This window comes from Botryllus schlosseri, chromosome 1 (assembly GCF_051294905.1).
Source record: "Botryllus schlosseri isolate E-star chromosome 1, Bs_hap1, whole genome shotgun sequence".
Taxonomy (NCBI): domain Eukaryota; kingdom Metazoa; phylum Chordata; class Ascidiacea; order Stolidobranchia; family Styelidae; genus Botryllus; species Botryllus schlosseri.
In genome coordinates, this window is record NC_137236.1 from 20,969,968 (window position 1) to 20,992,223 (window position 22,256).

Consider the following 22,256-nt stretch of genomic DNA (forward strand, 5'->3'; position numbering starts at 1 on the left):
TTCGAGTTTGCTAAATGTTTTACTGCAATTGATGTTGTATAGAAAGAAAACTTCCTCTTTTCATCAAATTGTGGTTAACAAAGCAGTTTTAAAGGCACTTAACAAAGGGAGGAATAGTAGTTCATTTGCAGATAATTTCGGGAACTCTCTTTAGTAGACCTCAGATTTGAATGCGGATGTCATGTTATAATTCAATATAAATAGAATAGCTTAATGCGTCTAATTATTGCAAGTAAGTAATAAAAATACCTCTATGGAAATTTCCCAAGCTACCAAATACAAAGAGTTGGTTCACAATTGTAATCTGCACGTGGAAAACATGAACATCAAAGTTCACTTCCTGTTCAGTCACATTGATATATTTCTTGATCATCTTGGTGATTAAGAGTGAAGATCAAGGGAAAGGCTTCACCAATACATCAAAACAACAACATATAGGTGTCAGGGCAGATGAGATACACATATAGTCAGGGCATGGTACGATATTGAATATAATTGGATTTCCATAATCCATACCCGCCTTAATTGTTCCATACCTTACTGACAATTTCCCATACCATAGCAGCATTCTTCCATACCATATTTGATACTTTTTCATACTTTAGGAGTTGCCCAACCTCTTAGATAATGTAATATATTTGATATTTTGAAATTTTATATTTCATTTATTATTCATTCAACGAAACACCTCTGATGCTCCAATGATATCCCCAAGTTTTTCGTGTCATATCATTCATATGTCGTCAGCGATGTAGATTGCTTAACAATCGATGACGGAAAGTGAAATATATCCACATAGGATTATTCACGAATCACATCACAAGCTCATGACATGTAAATCTAGTGAGGAAACGAACTGCTAGCAGTAGTAGTATCTATGGAATTACATGACAGAATGGTATTGTCCCATTAGAATATATATTTGAAATTAATTTTGCATCATCACAATCATCAGGGATTTTTTAGTGACAACGGATCAAATAGCCAATTCCCTGCCAATCTGTGATTCATAAGCTTCATAAGCCAACAGCAAGATGTCCATTGTTATTTATTTTATCAGTGATAACCAGATTTCATGATGTTACATTGCGTGTTGCAGGCCGCATGGCGCAACGTCTCTCCGAGAAAAAACTACATAAAAAAAAATATAATGCTGCTTGAGTAAAATGGGTATTTCGTGATGATCCTCCGACCAAGGCGCTAGAAATTATTCCCAAGTTCAACAAATTATTATAAAAAAATTATGTAGGCTACTCGCAACAGAGTCTTCGATTTTAAAACCCCCCCTCGTAGTTTACGGAGCGGCAGTTGCGATAAGCGAAATGCAAGTTGTAACGCGACAGCGGTCGAATATAATTCGTTTTTATATTCAAATTGGAATATTTATCAATATTGATATTTTGCCTTCATATGCGCGTTGCACAACTTTATTGTCTTTAAATAGGCGTCGACATGGGTGGGTGAGTCATGAATCGCATTATGAGATATTGACATATACAGTGAACGATTTTCTTAGGTATGCAAGTAATTTGAAAATCCGAAAGTAGGATGATTGTCATGTTTCTGGCAAAATTTCCAAAGTATGGAAGAGTTCGGAACAAAAATTTCTGCGTCATACCATACCATACCATGCCTAGCATACGAGGGCCGACTATTGCTAGAACTTTTCGAAAGATGCCGTAGTAATTACCCACAAGCTAAAATGGTTTAAGAAACAATTTTATTTCAAGATAAATTAATATTTTTCTGTTCCAAATGATGATGTTGAATTCATAATAAGTGCTTTATGACATAAAACTGATTCAATTACTGCATCGTTATTTGAATATTTTATGTACGAACTTATTTATATGATAGGGGTTTCTGTAGCCTACATGATATCCCTGAGTCTTGAACTAGGATAAATGTTGCTGTATTATGTTTTAAAAGTACTCTTCAGTGTGTCAAAATTACAATTATATTGAATTATAATTGAATAGGTACTTTCTGTGTAGCCCATACAGCGGGAATATTCAATTTCAGTCGAAACAACACCATGGGTTATTTCCAAAACCAGAGAAAATTTGATGAAATGCCAAAGCCGTATTCGGAATCAGTGCGATTCAGACCGCCAGAAGCACTCTCACTTTTTCCGCCTAGCGCAAGTTTTTGTTGCCGGTAAATCCGTGGAAAGTTTGAAAAAACTTAAAAAGTCGCAGAAGTTGCATTTTGCTCGGTTGACTGAAAAAAATGTCAATTTTCCGGCTCAGCTCCCGAAATACCCGTAAAAGCGTTACTTCGGTGCTGATTTACGATGTTTCAGTCGACTTTGGCCGTGTATTTCAAAAAATCGAAAATACTTTCATGAAAAACGGAAAAAGTTGCAAAATGTTGCGAAAAGTTGCATGAGAAAAATGGACAAAAGTTGCAAAAAGTTGCACTATAAGATTCCTTCAAACAGCTTAAAAAAGCATTCTACATATCTTACGAGTATTTGGGAAGCTGCCGGAAGCTGTAAAAAAAATTTGCAAAAGTTGCAAAAACTTGCCCTAAGATGACCAGTATTATCATATTGCAGTTAACTTTTTCATTCATTTGAGTGCTAATCGCCGCGATTCAATTATAGTAAGATTTTTTTGATAATTTTTTCTGAAATTATTCTGACCTTATTTCAATAATATTGTTGACAGGCATGCTTGACTACTAATTTATTATCACTTTTTCACTAGGAAAACAGACAGTTAAAATTGAGATTGAAATCTGAAGAGTTATCTGAACAGTACGTTAAAAGTGTGAAAGTGAGTATTGATTTCCTCCATCATAATTTTGAAGATATATGTCCGGGAATATCATGATTACAAAATTAAAATATCGAAACAACATTGCAAAGTTGTTGTTATCATCCTTTTTCTCGGCAGGACAATCGCCTTTCTCAAACCCCAACTTATCTCTCGTTGTCCCATTGATATCGCACCATTTTGGCAGAATATAAACTATCGTTGTACAAACAATTGCTTTGGTCACCTAATTGTTTACTACAATATCAATATGTAAAATGGTTTAGTCGTCAACTACATTGGACCCCAATGCATGGATTGTGGAACTATTGCTACCTATCACATTGGTTATAATTGTGACTCAGGAACTTGTGACTTGGTTACAGCCCAGTCACAAACTTCTTGCACGAAATGTTGTAAATCACGCACCAAAAATCACTGAACTTCGTATTTACTATTCGTATTTACTAAATACAAGTAATGAACATTGAACTAGAATGTCCCACCTTGGCACGCACAATGTTGGTATATGTCGGTTATATAATGCTTCTTGTTCTACAGTCCCATTCCATTTAAACTGTCATGATCGTTACTGATGACAAACGTATACGTGACTATGATATCGGTGGCCTAACCTCAGTACATAAGAAACAATTCTCTATTTCAGCTGGTAAGATAGCGCAGAGCAGGGGTGTCAAACATACGGCCCGCCAGACGATTTCATGCCGTCATAATAATCCCTCAAGACAACAAATGTTGTGTATGATTATAGAGCGCATTCTAACCAGCATCTGACAGAGATCTTGCGGTTTCACTCTAGTCATCAGTCGGGAAAGGGGCCAGAAAATAGGCTAGTTCTTCACAAAAGAGATAACGCCAATGTGAAACTGTTATACGCACGTAACATGGAGAATAATATTTACTCACAAAATCTAATTCAAATGTCGCACCGCTGTATATGTATTTGCTCAAAATCTCACCGACATCCGAATCGCGATTTAATACTGATGAACCAAATTAAAAAGCCCACGTTTACACTCAAATCTCTTGTAAACCTTACACCGCATACCCAGGGCTTACACCAGATTACGACTAAAAAAGGTAGCATAGCATTATGCCAACATGAAATTCGACAATGCCAATATTTATCGTCGTAACTGTTTTAGTGTTAACAACAGTGTTGGGGTCTGATTTCGTGAACCACCTTTTGGGGTGTGTATACCCACTCTTTTCGCTAGGAGTGTAGTCTTCTACTATAGATTCCCAATCACCGTAGGCTACTTATCTATCATTCAACCAGCCAATCACCGTATTATTGCGGATTCGATTCCATTGTTTGCCAAAAAGAATGTTGCTAGAATATACTCATGTGATCGGCGATATAATGTAAAATACTTCCACGTATACCGGCTTGATACTCTAGTATCAAATCAACAAGAGCATATATTTTGACGCAACATATTGGAAGAATTTGACTGGTCCGGGCCACGAGCGATCGCATGGTCGGAATCCGGCCCGCTAGGTAGAAAATTACCAATGTAGTCGACACACTTTGAATAGACAAAAACGGTCCTCCTCTCTCCCTCCCCAAACCCGTACAGCTTTCAACAGAAACCAAATGCCAGAAAATACCAAATATAACAACATACCCGCTGCAGGGGATGACATATTTTCTTCATCATGCTATACATAGCATTGGAATGGTTGGCATACACTCTTTTAACTACTAGAAAAGTGTTATGTAGCCTACTCCAATGCGCGAGTAATGATGGTGATGTAACCTGTCGGGGTGCTGATAACTTCAGATATAGTCAACCACCCCCATTCATGATATTTCACCCTCACTATAGTGCTATCGATGCTATAGCATCGTGACGACTAAGAATAATAGAGGTCAGCAGTACTTACTCATAATACTAATATTTCGCTCTCTTTATTACTGTGATGACTGAAAGCATTGCTTCATTGTCACGATATCTGAGACACACATGTGCTCCATATACAATTGATATAGCTGAAAAAAATTCTGGTAGACCAGAGGACAGGTTGTACAAATTTGTTAGTTCGAGGGCTCAAAACCCCGGCAGTTGAGTCAGAGTTGTAGTCGGTATATTGAAAATGTGTGGAGTCGTAGTTGTAGTCAGTATAATGAAAATGTTTGGACTAGGAGTCGGAGTTGGAGTCGGTGGTAAATGTACCGACACCGCAGCCCTTCTCAAAAAAATAATTTATTTGAATATATTGGGTCTGAAGACATGTAGATAATACGAACATATATCATTAAATAAATCAAATATCGACTTGATAATAACGCGCACGCGTCAGAAGCATTAACGAGATTTACATGCTGATCATACTCAATATACAATTTGGTAAAATAAGATGAAAGCCGATTGTGCCGATTCTTAGGACAGGATGGACATTTTAATCTGTGGACTCTGAACTTTTCATAGATTTGCTGATTCCCATGTGGGTTTAATTTCAGGATACACTATGCTGACACCATCAAGTCCAGCACATGACCTTTGGATACGCTTGTGAAAATGACCAACTGTGTTAGCACTTAGCATGCACAAACCCCGTTATTCACATTCTTTTGCGAATACGACACCAACAGAATTTACTGCAGCCTCAAAAATTTTTTTTGATTCGTAGCTCATAATTTCATACATTGTGCCTATATATAATTCGGATCTTCGGTTTAAAGCAGGGATATCAAATTCAAATGTGCTTGTGGGTCAATTTCCTATTTTTTTTATGAGGTGGGCCGCAGAATCAAATTTCGGGGTATTCAATGTTTTTCGAAGTCAGCATTGTATGATGGAACCTTGCAAATTGATATTCTACCAACACCGTGAAAATGTGATTTACAATCGTACAATTGATGATGTCATTGTCCAAGTTGAATTGAAACAGCGTTAGATTAACCTTCGAACAGAATATATTTAATATCGCCCATTGCCGTGACCGCGGTGGTGCGTACCACTGCGCTACTAGTAACATGAATGAAGAGACACAAGATGTGACTAATTATAATATCCATCAAGAGGCTAGCAGAATGTCAATGTTTACCACAACGACTTCCTTGGATAGCGAAAGACGCTAAGCAACCTAAACCTGTTTGGTCTTATTCTCTGTGAGATATGACAAGTTTGTTGCGTACGTGGTTCTAACCAAGTCAAGACGTTCCAAGTCACACGTCCTTCCATCATTTTAACGTTTGACCCACTCTTCTCGAGTCATTTTCAATTTATCACCGAATCATCCGGGGTAATTCTATGAATGTTAGTGCCCACGTCAAAGTCAGAATGTTCAGTCAAGAATCATATACGGCTCATGTTTTGCCATGATGAAGAGGCGAAAAGAAGTAACAGCAGATCTTCCACCACATACTAGAATTTGAAAGTGATATGATAGTTGGGTTTGCTGTGTTGATTCAGGATTTGTGGGCAATTTTCGAGTGGATTTTAAGCTTTGAAATTGTCCACTGGTCTAGCAATATGTTACTCTAACGGAATCAATGATTTTAAATAGCAGATTGAATATGTTCGCTATACTTTCAGAACTGTCTTACCGTGGACAAACTTAAATCCAAGACCAAGACCTTCATTTCAAAAATAATAAAAGAAAAATCTGAATCGAAATACGACAGGAAACATTTTGAGCAACTCATAGACACAAAATGTAAAGAAATGAAGCAACGTATCGAGGAAAGAGAAGAAGAGGAAAAAAAGGCAAAGGTGAAAATTATTTATTGTGACTTCGAGGAAATGCAAAAATCCACTCGTGCGAAGTCAAGGCATCTCAATATTTTAACATATGTCAGGTCACAGAACTTTATAAATTGAATCCAATGAAGTTGAGTACCGTCTAATGTTCCGCTGTAAATGAATATTAAGTATTCATATATTTCCGACCACTCAGTTCAGTTTAATGTGAGGGTGTAGGTAAATGCATATAGGTTAGCCTAGTCTGTTCATAGGCAGTCGCAATGACATAAAAAAACAAATCACAGTGAGCCGTGTTATAAGTCGACAGCAGAAGAAACAATCTGGATATACCGCACCTGGACGTACCCGCCGTTGGAACAGGCGCATGACCCCAGACGACTCGTCAACTCCCAACACACAGCAACACCAAAGAGGAGATATTTCTCAACATGGTGCCTGTGTAACACCGAACAGTGGCACACAAATCAGCTCCGCTGCAAGAGAAAATTAGAAGGGACTCATATGGAGTAAAGAAGAGTATAAAGTGAAAATGAAATGTCACTTCCTGGCCAATCATGAAAACTCGGCAGGAGTAACCGAAGAAACTTTTCAAAAATGGAAAGTGAGAACAAAGAACTATCCAATCCTGGCAAATATGAGACGCCGTGTAATTAGGGTTGGGACTTCGGGATCAAATTTCAAATCCCGGGATCGGGATTTCCCGGGATTTTCGCTCCTCAATCCCGGGATTGGCAAAGTAGCAAAATGCACATACAACTACACAGACAACATTTATTCCTTGTAATATTGACGCAAAAACATGCTCCCGTGAATACGAATGAAACGCAGCGATCGAAAGCCACCCGGATAAGGAGCGTTTAAATTCATGTACCGTCTGCTTCGTGTAGGAGTTGATTTGTCCAACGTGATCGAAAAACGTCCATCATTCCGTTACATTGCCATAAGCTCCTCTTCCACACACTTGCGGATTTTTTTGTGCTCGATCGCGAAGTCCCGAACCCGTTTGTGACATCTTGGCAAGTTATCGCCGTCAGCCATGAAGGCCCGACGAATTTGCTCACTTTGGAGGAATTTGTTTAAATGCTAGCCCGTCCACAGCAGTTAACTGACTAGGAAGTTCATCGAACCGAGGATTATGCGATTTAGAAAAGGAATGGTATTTTTTGACTTGCCCGATTGAGTGATGCGGATTAATTTAATTACTATCATGTGTACGGACCTTAAATGCGTTACCAGTCACTTTTTGCTATACCAGTGGTTCCCACCCTTTTTTCGTCTCATCGCCCCCTAATCAACCTTGACACAAATTTTCGCCCCCCATCCCCTATCCCCTATCATTCACCTAACTACTTTGATCGCCAAAGAATTGAGTAAATAAAAAGGTATTTTTTCCGAGTAGGTGCTCCAAAAACCGGTTTCCGCCGTTAATTTGACCATTTTTAGTCAACTTTGGTGTCGTATGCAGAATAAGCCACTGCTACGATTCGTAGACTACGACGGAAATGATTGTGCAGTTCATTTTATGCCATAGTTGGTTTTATTATCATAACTGTGAATTCTTTTAGACAATCAGCCGAATTTGTAACACTGCTTTATTACCAAAATAAGAGACACGACGCTACGTAAGCCTTGGTAGATGCTGTTTACAAATCCCGGGATTTCATTGCGATTAATCCCGGGATCGGGATTGCTTCAAATCCCGGGATCCCGGGATCGGGATTTCCCGAGGTCCCAACGCTACGTGTAATCAGAAAATTATCAGAACAAGAGCTCGCAGAAATCGAAGGCGAAATTTGTAACAAAATCACAGAAAATTCTGAGGCACTAGAACTTCAATTTGGCCACGATGGCCTGAATCCACAACAAGCACCTGACGACCCGAACATCGCAGAAGTAGAATTACAAAACATCATCGGGCACCCGAATGAATCAAAAACACCTTACGATGAGAAAATAGACACGGAATTAGAATTAGAGACCAAAAATCAAGTCATCGACCGAGTGATCTCCACATTGGATATAAATGACAGAGTAAATTTACCTGACCTACAAATTACAAAGAAACTGAAAACTGATATTCCAGTAGCGAACAAATTTTTTACAGAAACCATACTACATGCAATTTTGAATGAAAAACAAGGAGAAACGCTACAGCTATCTCAGAAAGACACTGCAAAATACCAAGAACTCTCAACAAAGAAAGGAACGATATGCCAGCTTGGCAACGTGGAATTGAACACAAAATCGTAAAGCTAATGTGTGACGTTGCGATACTCTCAGAACTAAAAAAAGGAAATGCTTCCCGTAAACTAAAAAAAAAAACAAGGTAAAAAGAATAGAACAGGAGCACCAAACCAAGTTGCAGTCAACAGAAAAAGTGACAATGTTGCAAGAAGAATTAAAAATGAGAATATGCACCAAAGCACAAGGATTGAGACGCTATATAATACAAGAAACACAATACCGCCAAAACTTGTTATTTGCTCGCAAACCTGGCCAATTTTTCCGAATGATGAAACAGAAGTCAAACCACAAAATTACCAGCAGTACAATACCAGCCACCGCAGATGTGGAATCATTTTGGAAGAAAATATGGGAAACCAAAAATTCGCACAGCTCATATGAAAATTGGGTAAAACACCTCCACACTGACCACCTACAAACACCAGAACAACAATGGTCAGAAATACCCAATCAAGAAATCAAGGAGGCCCTAAAATACTCACTGAATTGGAAAGCAGCTGGTCCTGACCAAATCAAAAACTTTTGAATAAAAAAACTAACTGTAACTCATGAATACCTAGCAGCAACCTACAGTGAGCTATTATCCTCAACCAACTCGCACGAGATACTAACCTGGTTCACACAAGGGATCACCTATCTTATTCCACAAAATGAAAACACCAGGTCCTCAAGAACTACTGGCTGATAGCATGACTGACAACCATGTTTGAAAACCGCAAGAGGAGACACACTAACCTCAGCATGTGGCATGGATAAACTACAAAAAAGCTTTTGATTATGTCCCTGACACATGGATACTGAACACAATGCGTATGTACAGAATTAATCCGATCATCGTCAGATTTGTTGAGAACTCAATGAATATTTGGCATACAAAACTGTTGATAAAACATGACCGAGGTGAAACAGAAACCTGTAAATTCAGATCCACAATGGTATCATTCAATCCGTCTCATTCTCACCACTGCTATTCCGCCTCAGCTTATCTCCACTCAGTGAGTTGCTAAGATAAAATAAAGTAGGATACGAGATAAAAGAAAGCAACAAACTCTGATCTCAAACGATTCATGGAGGATCTGAAAATGTATGCGAAATCCAATGACGACCTGAATATCCAAATGAAAATTGTTGAGGAGTTTTCGGAGGATGTTGAAAACGAAATTTGGCGTGGATTAATGCTCAAATCTTACCATACGACGTGGAAGAGCCACTAGCATTGATGACATGAATTTCAGACATAAATTTCAAAATGGACGAAGTCATAACATAACTGAATGCTGAAGATCACTATAAATATCCGGTGATCTGTGAAAATGACAACAATAAGCATACTGAAATGAAATCAAGTCTAAAAAAGAATACATTAGCAGGCTCAAGTCAATCCTCAAAACAGAACTCAATTCCCAAAACAAAATCAATGCCATAAACAGTCTTGCAGTGCCTGTCTTGAGATACAGCGTTGATGCGGTGAACTGGCGCAGAGATGAAGTCAATAAACTGGACACAAAGACGAGAAAACTGATGACAATGCACCACATGCATCACCCAAAATCTGATACGCAAAGGCTGTACACCCCTCCCCCCCCCCCCCAATAAAAGTGGTCGATGCCTACAAGAAATTAGACAAACTTTCAAAACAGAAATCATCGGATTGTCACAGTACATCCACTACAGCGGTAACATTACTGCAAACTAATTGCACAGGAAGACAAACAGCGCAAAACAAAATATTTGAGTTATCGACACCACAAGTACGCCAGAGAAGTCAACATGGAAACAACCAACCTGTACACTAATGAAAACACTTTTGTCAAACCCACAACAATAGTAAAAGCAGCACGAATTCAATACAACAACGCAACACTCAAAATGAGAGAAACGATATGGGAGTCGATGTCTCTTCATGGACAGCACAAGAAGGTAACTTCACAGCCCCATGTAGACGAGCTTCCATTGACCTAGCTATCCAGCTCTGGCCTGAAACCGGCAAGCGAAGGATGCATTTTCGCAGCACAAGACAAATCGCTTCCTACAAAATACTATCGCAAAAGAATTCTGAAGCAAAACACGGACGACAACTGCAGAATGTGCCACAACCAAAATGAAACTATAGTACACCTCATGTCCGGCTGTGGTGCACTTGCAGCTAGCGGTTGCCGGTTACACATGGAGACACAATAGTATCGGACACTACATTCATCTTGAATTATGCAAACATTTTAACATCATCACTTCGGCAAAAAAATGGTATGATAACAGCACAAGTGACAGAAAACGACCAAATAAAAATTATGTGGGATGTACCAGTTATAAATGACCGCCAAATCAGGAGCAACCGTCCGGATATGATTATCAAAATAAAAAAATAAAAAGAATGCTTATTCATTATACTGGCCGTCCCAGTTGATCAAAACATACTACAAGAAGAACCAGAGAAACAGTCGAAATACGCAGAGCTCAGAATGGAATGTGTGAAAATGTGGCGATGGAAAAGAAACATTGTACCGATCGTCATTGGCACTACAGGGATCATAAGCAAAAAACTCATGTGACATATCCAAAAGATTCCGGGTAACGTTCGATTCGATATGATCCAAAAGATCACGTTATTGGGCATTGTTAATATTCTTCGGAAGCCCTTGAATTCACCACTGAACTAAGATTACAGTTGTGCACGTGAATCACAGCATAAGTTCTGTAATTTCGATTCTTCAATTTCAATCATCTCTATCTCTGCTCTGCAGCCCGTGCCAATTCGTCATCTACCGGAATTCAGTAATCTGACCTCTTTATATATTGCACAGGAATAGCAATTTGACTATATTACTGAAATTTTAAAAATTTACTCCAATCCCGCCATTTTTCTTTGGGGGGAGGTTGCTCCCTGATTATGTGTGTATTTACCAATTTTACTGTGAACTAGGAATATAATATTAAATAATAATAATGCGCATATTCTTCGGAAGGCCTTGAATGCACCACTAGACTGAAATTACACTTGCGAATCACAGCATTATTTCGATTATTTCGATTCTTTATTTTCAATCATCTCTACCTCTGCTCTGTAACACTTGCCAGTTCTTCTTTTACTGCAATTCTATATTCTGGCCTTTTCATGTATTGCCTAGGAATAACAATTTAACTGTATTACTGAAATTTTAGAAATGTACTCTATTCTCGCCATTTTCCTTTGCGGGCAGGTTAGTTCTCGTATTATTGGTGTACTTACCAGTTTTACTGTGAATAAAGAAAGTAATATTGTGTAGGCTACGTTACGGAGAATGTAGATCAGGCTTGCAGTCCAGGATGGGAGTATGATTCTGTGGTGGCGACCTTCATTGAATGAGAAGCCGGATGACGACTATGAAGGCAGCGTCGTCAACATAAATGTAGGCGGTCCACTTATTGAATTTATTTTTAAAAGGTATTAAGACAAGAAATGTGTGAATATGAGGTTACCAAGTTGCACGACCAATTCGAGATGAAGATTCGGGTGAGTAGGAATGTGAATTATTTTCATGTTCACGTTATCGTTTATCAGTCCCCGGTGTGGAAGACATGACTTAGGCCAGTGGCTCTCGATACTACTGCCCTGGGGTGGCACGAGAAAATGAGCGAATGAGGTAATAAAGTAACCGTTGACATATTACTAAAAATAGGGACGTCAACACTATAAGATGTAATTCATAAGCAGGGTTGTAACCAAGTCACAAGGCTCCGAGTCACAAGTCAATTTCACTTTATAATTTTGATTTGAGTCAAGTCGAGTCATTTTCAACTCACCAGCGAGTCAAGTCCGAGTCCAAGTCATCGATCAGAGGGTCGAGTCCGAGTCATGGTATTATGACTCGAGTCGAGTTCAAGTCAATACGTTGACTGCTCAGTTCCCAGCTAAAGTGTTGTTAAACTCACTTTTTATAACTCTGTTTGGTGATTTTGAATGGTTCGCATTTATAATATAGTAATTTCCCTCACTTTTACCAGGTTCTGATCGCATTCTCACGTGCTAGTACCAATATACGAAATCCCAATAGGGTGGTTACTTCACTATTCTTCGAAATTACGATATAATATCGGTCTTGACCGTCTGCGTCTCGAGTCATATGATTTGGTTCGAGTCATGCGCAATGACTCGAGTCCAAGTCGAGTCAATACACAGATTGACTCGAGTCGAGTCGAGTCATTTCCGTTTTTTGAGAAAATGACTCGAGTCAAGTCGAGTCATCAGAAAATCGTGACTCGAGTCTGACTCGAGTCATTACAACCCTGTTCATAAGGAGATGCATCAAAACGTCGTCACCACGAGGAATAACTTTAAGTAATCAACTTAGAAACAGATCGAGCACTGCATATCTATCAGGATCGAATATTCGAAGTATTTTTGCAAAAAAGACCTATGATCGCAATGAATGTTACTTTTATTGAGTGTTAGGGATGACGAGGGTTTTGTTTTAACGTACCACCCGAGAGAGCGCTTACACAGAGACATGGTTTCGCAATTTTCCGTCCAGTAATATAAATTAAAATTTGGTCAATGCAGGTATTCCATCCTTCTCGAAGTGCTTTTAAATCATAATGTCACTACCCACCCCCCTCCCCCCACCCCCCACCCCTAAAGGCGTATTAGAAAAAACACCCAACTGGCAACCACTGACTAAAGTCAATTAGCTACCGTAAATGGTTAGCCTCCCAAATATTGAAGGCTACCCGGGATACTCGAAATGCTTGGTGCCACGAATTTCCCTATTAGATGGTGACGCGAGGTTGGAAATCTTGAGAACCACTCATCTGCATGGGCCAGAAAATATCGTGTTTTAGGAGTCTCGATTTTTATATACTTATCGGCATTTAGGACCCTATATCGAGAGACAAATTTCAAGCAGAGCAACTTTTCATTCATTTTCAAAGTTGAATAGTATAATCATATTGAAATGAACCTGAATATTTTCCGCTGCAACTCGTCAGGGGTAATCGTCACCAACTAGTAGAGAATGGGGGAAAACATTCTACACCAACAATTGTATCACAAAATATGACGTCACCAGCCTGAAATTTCGAATAAATGAGCGTTGAATATTCATTATGCATCAATAATGAACGATCTCTTATTCGAAAGCTCATTCTGGTGACGTCGTATTCTTTAAGTGTTCTCTCCAATTCTCTACTGGTTGCTGACGATTACTCGTGATTAGTGTCAACGGAATGTATTCGAGCTCATTTCAACATAAATATACTTATCAATTATATATTGTAGTTCTGTACCTCCAAGAAGCTTTTTAAATTTTTAAAGTTGCATCTATTTTTTCCTGGTAGCAGAGAAGAATACTGTTTATTGCAATTCATTGCCGAAACTATTTTCTCGCCTTTCAACTTGCACCCCGTATGAGAATATTGTTGTGCGGTTCATGTTGTGAAATTAATTTACGCTATAAAAGAACAATTATTACCTATAGATACAACATTTATAGATGGTCAAAGGCACGACGAAAGAAATGATCGAGGCATCATCTAAGAAGCTATTTGTCGAAATGCTGAATAATTTCAATGAAACGGTATTAAAGTGGGACGAAAAAAAAGGCAACGGAGAGGATATGACCAAGTACTACACTATACTTGAGCAAAAGATGAAAGTCACAATTAAAGCGAAGGTTACGGAATGGGTAAAGCGAAAGGTGAAAATATGATAGCAATATTCACAATGTCAAATGTCGTTGTCTTGTTTGCTTGTTTGTGTTATTAACACAATTGGCGCTTATCCACACTTGGGTCATTTACGCTCGCACAGAAATTCATAAGCTCGTATCTTTTGAGGTCTTTACCACTTTTTTGCTTACTTATCCGGTCTCTGATAGCATCTTTCTTGAGATAGGCCGTCTATTCTTTCTGGGCTTTTAGGAAACGCTGTATTTGCAGCGGGATCGACGATGGAGAGCCCAGGTAAACCTGCGACACATAGAAACATGTCATATTGTTGTCTTCATTTGCTTACTCACACAGGCTGTTTCGACTACAATGCTCATTGCTCACTAACAACCGTAGATGGATGGATTTCGGCAATGTGCAAAATTATCATTGCAGCCTAAAAACAAACAAACCGCTAGTCTCCAACCTTGTTATGTTGTCTGCGCGGGCCGGTCTTTCGGGATCAATATCTGCAAACTTTGCAATGAATCGCTTTTATAATAACATTAAGCTTTTTACGGCAGCAAAATGAAAATTAAATTCCATCACCGTAAAGATGGAACCTTTTTTCTCAGAAAAGCCATATTTGCCCTCTATTTTCCATTGTAATTCCTAGAAGTCATATACCGACGGCAATCAACTTTCACGCCATAATTCATGATGAATGACGTCACACTGACACGAGATATAAATCAACTATTTAGAATTCGTCACGTGAAGTTATAAGATCCACATTAACCATGAAGTCAAATGCCAGACATACGAAAACGTGACAGTTCAGCATAGCGACTTGTCGGGAACCTTTTGCAAGCTGCATATCTATATGATATTTTAGGGAAATGGAGGAAATTGACATTGATATTTTGAAGAAAACCCCGACAATTGTAGAAAACAGTAAAACTGTGAATCTACTCAGTTATTCCATACAGAGATAATAACTTCAGCGACGCAAAATATTGTTAGCTGGTATAATTTGCATATATTTACTACTCAATTATCAAACTCCTAGGCAGTCACATAACTTTTCTCTACCGGCTGACATTTTAACTGGAGTAGCCTACTAGCAAGCTACGTAACAATAGGCTTACCAGACGTCCTCTTTTAAGAGGATTTGTCCTCTTTTTTGACTTTTTTGAAAGTGTCCTCGGAGGACGCCCTTTTGTCCTCTTTTTTGACATTTTGTCCTCTTTTTTGAAAATTTAGGTCAGATTTAGAGCAAATTGCGAGTGATATGCCGCAAATTAGCACAGAAGTGACGCTCCGGCGGATATTTCGGAGTGAAAAACGGTGAATTTAGCTCTGAGCGAAAAGATGACCTTTTTTTTAGTCATCCACCTGGCAATGTGGAGAGATAAACGGTATTTTGAGCTCTGAGCAGAAGTGATGACTTTTTTTTTTTTTTAGTCAACTGATCACAAAGTGGGAAAAATTCACCGGTTTTTGAGAATTCTACTCCGTGTTTGCATATTGCAAATTTCTGAAAAAGTGTCCTCTTTTTACATTTTCAAAATATGGTAAGCCTACGTAACAATCAGGAATGTAGTTGTCTATATTTGTATTTATGCATGTCACTTCCAAGAGAATTCATTTATCGCCGATTATCAGGAACACAAGGTCGATTTAAAAACCATATTGTCACTCTGGCCAATCAATTTATTGCAAAATTCAAGATTTTCATGCGCGCGAAGTCGGTTACGGTGAATACGCGACTGATATTCTTTGCAAACGCGTTAGTCACTCAACTTTTGAAATCATATATATACTACCTACCGAACTCGAAGCATACGATTTTTTCCGATGCAGACCAATAAAAAACTTGAAGGTCATGTATCGGCCATATTGCAGAGTAAGCAGGGGTGTTCATTTGGGTCGGTACCGCACCAGAGCAATCTTTATGTATGTATGTGATATTGAAAGAGTTTCTTGGCGGTGCAAAACTTCAATATACAATTGAATATTATGTTCATATTGAAATGAACTTGACTATTTTTGACTGACACTCTCCCGCTGCATTGAGAGGAAATTAACGCAATTTAACGCAAAAAAAGTCGACCAAGCCTACCGAACGAACAACCAATGATGTTTATATCCACCTATCATGGATTAGTGCTACTGCCACCCACGTTATAACAGTTTAATTGTGCGTTCAGAAAGTGTTACGATTACAACGCAGTGAAGACCAACGTGGTTTTTTCGGCAACCCAACTTCTCCAAGCAACACTTAAACACATACTTTTTGTAATGTAGTTTATGAATATCAGTGCCACTATGATTGTGGTTAAGTCGGAAAACGAAACGACGTTTGCAGAACAGCATAAAACACGTCCCTAGATTTAATAGAATACGCGCATCACGCTCGGCGAAACACTCGCGTTGAACCATCCCTTGAAGCTTGATTCAGAACAGACAAAAACCAAAGATTTTGTCACTGGGGAACATTTGTAGGATGATCCTAAAAAATTATCATGTTCTTGGGTGATTCTGACATATCACAGATCGTATTACTTCAGCCAGTACATCAGCTGTTTTCAGCCATTTGCGTCGAACTCTCGTAAGTGGTAAAGGAACAGTTTCCCTGATTTTAGTACGCCGTATTCAGCTAGTGCAAAGATCCAAAGGACAAAGCTACTACACGCTAGTTCGATACATGATGTGGAGGAAACCACTCTTTAGAGTGTGATCAAACAATGTGAAGGGAAACATTGAGATATAAAAGTACGAAAGAATGATATAAGTCACATTTCACCTAAATTATATTATTCACCTCATTTTTGGAAGCATATCGCTGACGTCGGCGATAAATTTCGAGTAAACGCGACGAAAGAGATTTCATCAATTTAAAAAAAAATGAATATGCCAAGACAAATCTCAATTGCTACATAATGCTACATTTGTCCCCCGGAGTGCTTCCGCCCCCTTCAAAATCAAAATCAACCCCTGAGCTCGTTGGTGGGGGTTACTAAATGATATAAAGTGATGACAATTTACGTTTAAAATTTGAACTCCTGAATTGAACAACACAAGATGCCACCATTCAGATGCCCATTGTAACCAGTTACGGTATTCTGTCGACAGAATAAGTAGCAGTTATTGTCGTAGTAGCTAGTAGAATAGTTCGAAAACATGAGATGCACATGCACAGCCTATGTCCTTTCTGAATTATTTAGTACTCTCATTTCAACAGGAAGAAGGTGCGACCTTCCAGAAGATAATGAAAAAAGTATTTAACGAGTTTGAAGAGCAGATCAAGGTGCGTATTGCTGCAAAATCTATTGTAGAATCAATTGAAATGTATGGCTTCGACGGACAGTTTAATCGCAAGGTAGAGTTCAATGTTTTTGACGTCTTCTGTTTCTGACATCACAAAAATGCTCGATGTGAACACGAGCATTAACACGAATATCGTTCATCATGTCTCGTGTTTGGGTGATATTTGAATCGCCACACTAGCTCGTTCAAATGAGACATATTGAAATAGAACGGCAAAACCGCGGGCCGCACATAGACTTTGAGAGAGTTGCAAGGCCCACCTAGACATGGAAGGTGATGTTCAGATGTCAATAAACTTATTCGATATCGGACAACACAGAGTATCACCAATATCTGGATATACCCAACAATAAGCACGAAAAAAATCCAAGTTCTCAAATAAATATAAGAAATATCTACATCACGCACAGTCAATATTTTTGATTTTTACATAACAACATTACGTAATAACATAATGAAAAACGTAAGAAGGTAATATTTATATAAACTAATGTGCAATTATTATTCGACGCCATCAATGGTCCACAATAGGACTCCTCCTTGCCATTTGATCCGCGTAAGCAGCGTCTTACAAAAAAGTCTGGAAAGGGAAGTGGAAGTTCCTTTATATGTAAGCAGTCCAGGAATCACAATAAGAAATCGGTGACCAAGGCAGTCGAAACACCATAAACACAAAAAACAACAGATTACAGTTGGTGATTCGCCAGCGCTTTATATAACTGCGGAAAAAGCTGGTCCGAGAAGGCTTGATTACAAATGATTGTAAATAAATGTGAACAAATAACATGTGCAATCACTAACTAACAGAGTGTTTGAGCACAAATGAGGTGTCATTTGACATCAGTGTAATAAGTCTTACGGTGTCCCGCAAGTAAGCCCTCTAGCGTGAATAGAAATGAGGGCAAAATAAATCACAGAACTTGTTTTTGAAAAATCTTGGAATCCTTTATTCGAATTTCGGTGAATTTATGGCTAATCGGTCGATTGTGGTTCTGAAATATATCTAGAATATTCGTTTACGTGTCGAGTGCAACTCACATTGGCGCACGTTGTAATATCAATCTCAAATTGTATTGCATTATCTTTATAGCAAAGCGATCGCATCAAACGTATACGCACACAAATGCAATCTCATTGTTCATTTATGTCGTTTTTTTCCTTTCAGACGCATATTCGATTCACATCATTATATACTCATATATCCAATTTTACTTACAATCAATATGCAATTTAGAGCATCGATGGTCCTTCCTTGGACGAATTACACGGATCCTGTCAGCGACTATCAGAAGAAACGCTGGATAGGTACTGTAATATGGCAGGAATGGATGGAGTGAGTCAGGATGGACTGCCCCAGCTAATAGCATACAAGGAGAAACTGAGAGAAAAGATGGAGAGTGCAATATCACAGAAGATTTCCATATGGTCCGGAAAAGAACAGGTTTTATACAATTTAATTTACCTGCATTTCACTTTAGAGATATATTTATAGCAAATAGAAGGCTTTAACTAATACGATTGTACTAGTTGTATGGTACATATGGTTCAAAAGTCTGTACTTAATATGAGGATGAATTAAACCGAAAGTCATATTCTAGGACATCATGTAGGTATCGAGACAATTCTGTTAGTTGGAAGTCAAACGTCATTACGTAATCTTAAAATATTCCCAGTCCATCTGTTATACCATCTTACAATTAGGCAGAAGACTTATTGTTAGAGTATATATATCTTTATGATGTAGAAATGACCTCCGCTGCACTGTGGACAATGCTAATGAATTCTGGTTAACTCATTTACTTTAGCCTACACGTCTCTTTGCATAATATCATCGATGCTAAATTTAATTTTTGTTTTTTTCCCCGGAGTCGAGAGAATATATTCAGTGACAGATCATAGTCATTGCGGCATCATCTTTTTCCGGACATTACAATTAATTGGGATTATATGGCGTAAATGAAATCTATGTGTGAAACTTTCCTCCTTGTCATTCGTAACTTTCTATATCGGTATTGCTTCCTTTCTCGTCGAGTCCTGCCAAGATCGTGGCATCCCATTCACGACTTATTACATCTTGGTCCAACCCGATCTCTTAATCCCTGTGGCCGAATTTTGTGATATCATCTCCTTTAATTTTAGATTCGATTAGCTGAAGATGAATTATTTTTCAAAGTAACTTATATCAGAAGGTAATTACAGACCGTGGCGCACCAAACCCGTTCGGGAGAAAAGCACCACTACTGATTTTTACAATACTACTACTAATATTAATATCGGAATTTCCACAGCGTATCACCAAACTGCATTTCGATTTACCTCATCTAAATTCAGGCCGAATACCCTTACTACCGCAACCCTAGCAAATCTCCTTGGCATAAGAACGGTCCTAGCATATATTGTACTGGTCTGTTTTCGGATGAAAACCTCCGAGGGGATTTGACCACATCACCGGAGATTGCATTGTGATGATATATTCACTGGTATGTGTGGGGATTTCGCAGGCCTCCGAGTTCACCAGACCTTTATAGACAGTATTCAACATGCATGAACTTCTGCCAATATTACCCACAAAATACATAATATTATTTTGCATTTTTTGAAAACTCGGTTTGAAATAAAAGCTTGAGAATTTGATATTTATCGACACATTAAGCACTTTTCCCGGTCACTAGCAAGCGACTAAAATCGAGTGGCAGCCCATAGCAGTGGTCAGATCAGAAATAGAGGGATTTGAATATTTTTGTTCTCTCATTTTCCATTATCTGTCTCATGTTTCCGCTTTAAAGGTAAAACATGAACGAAGACGTATCGAAAATATATTCGATGACGCATACAACGAATTCACCGGAGAACTAATGGTGAGTGGTTATAGTGGGCAGATTAGGCACAGTACATTCACTAGAAGAGTGTTATAGCGCAGTGGTTTCCAAACTTTTCAATGCAATTCACGAAACGGTCCCTTGGAAATATTGTTAAATGACCGACGCTCCCTTACCAAATCCACAAAAAACAACACGTCAGAAATTATCGTGTCAATGTACCCCGTATACAGCTTTTGCGACCATCTTGGCTATGTATCACATTCAAACCCAGTGGACGCTGGTCTTGGCCTCCATATGGTGATCAACCTAACATGTCTGCGATGCAGCCGCCAGGCCCTTCTTACGGCTAAGGCTATTTTCATCACTTACCCTTCATACATCCGAGTCGATCCAGAAGATCGAGTCGAAATGACTACAAACCCGTGGTTTAAAAATCAGTGTGCAGTTATTTTGTAGTTGAGCTGAGTGCGCAATTCTTAGAGTATATCATGCATTTCTGTCAATAAACTCGGTCATGAATAAGGTATTGATCCTCTCTGGGCGCACTTGATCAGACCTACTGCTTAATCATATTTATGTGTTTATGTGTGACAATTAGGACGTCATAAGATTTTTGCGTGTTGAATTCAGTCGGCTCGCTTAATTACTTTGCTGAAGCATATTGATATTCCATGATGGTAATTATTGTTGCTACTCGGAAGATTTTGCAATTGCTCACATTTACAAGATATACAGACAAAATCCTTTTCAATTTGCATTTTACCACTGGAAGCAGTATTGTCCTCCAGGGGTTGTATTTGTACAGCGCGGGGAACATATTGCAATGACTTGACTATATCCACGGCCGTTTATGTCGGTGCTTGGACATATCCATATCGACGGTTTGACAAACATGCAGTGATCATCTTGGGCCTGGATTTTGTCATCACTGTTTTTCTTATCTGACAGAACAGTGCACTTCGTGGGGTAGCATGTTAGCCAAACATTCATATGTATTGGCGTGCCCTGGTTCGAAATGGTCTTCGCGGAAATAATGCACATGCAGGTTGAACAGCTCAACGAGAAGCACAATGGCCTCAAGCGATACTCTAAAAATTGCGGATCTATTGTGACCTATTTCTGTGTGTGTGTGTGTGTGTGTGTGAGCGCGAATAAAATAAAGAAATTTGGGCACACAAAATTACGCGAAGCGCGACTGTATGATTTCAATTTTTTGTCGTTGGTAATGGGCTGACCTACATTTGATATACTGAGCGATTCGAAAGAAGGAAATTTAGTCATGTGTTGATCCTGGTCGACGGGCACAATCAGGGGAATGTTTTGATGAAAGCGTAAACCAATTGTAACAAATTCTGTCGGTTATACTTCGGCACTATTTCCGTCTGTCTATTGGCAACGATTACGACGTATAAATTTGAGATTCCTAAGTCCTAACTACAGTGTACATGAGCATGTATTGCAGACCGCTGAAGGTGAAACCGAAGAAGTGGTGCTGGAATCGTGTAAGGACTTGAGAGAAAAAACGCTTCAAAGGGTTGAGGGCAATGTGTCGAACGAAGAAATTGAAGAAAATGAAACACTTCTGTCTCTTCAAAAAAAACTACTGGTGATTAGACTTGACGATGACACTAGAAAGAAGATTACGGAATGGAGAAGAGTTCGGGAAGAAATGGTAAAATACATTGCGCTCTTATTGAAATCATGACGCTTTTACAAACATACATAGAATTGTCGATCAATATCTCGACGGC

At 38.7% G+C, this 22,256-nt stretch overlaps 2 protein-coding genes across 2 annotated transcripts in view; both read left to right on the top strand.

Moving 5' to 3' along the window:
• LOC145441236 (uncharacterized) overlaps positions 1–17,771 on the top strand; it is a 32,839-nt gene extending 15,068 nt beyond the window's left edge. Inside the window, exons 4-8 of the mRNA XM_080319064.1 lie at positions 2,709–2,777; positions 6,320–6,496; positions 12,156–12,224; positions 14,200–14,403; positions 17,598–17,771. Coding sequence (XP_080175190.1) covers positions 2,709–2,777; positions 6,320–6,496; positions 12,156–12,224; positions 14,200–14,403; positions 17,598–17,771 — 693 coding nt within the window. The remainder of the gene's footprint in view (positions 1–2,708; positions 2,778–6,319; positions 6,497–12,155; positions 12,225–14,199; positions 14,404–17,597) is intronic.
• Positions 17,772–21,890: 4,119 nt separating this feature from the next.
• Positions 21,891–22,256, top strand: part of LOC145444849 (uncharacterized) — a 29,646-nt gene continuing 29,280 nt past the window's right edge. The window contains exon 1 of the mRNA XM_080322890.1: positions 21,891–22,177. Within this exon, the coding sequence (XP_080179016.1) occupies positions 22,175–22,177 (3 nt within the window). The 5' untranslated portion in view covers positions 21,891–22,174. The remainder of the gene's footprint in view (positions 22,178–22,256) is intronic.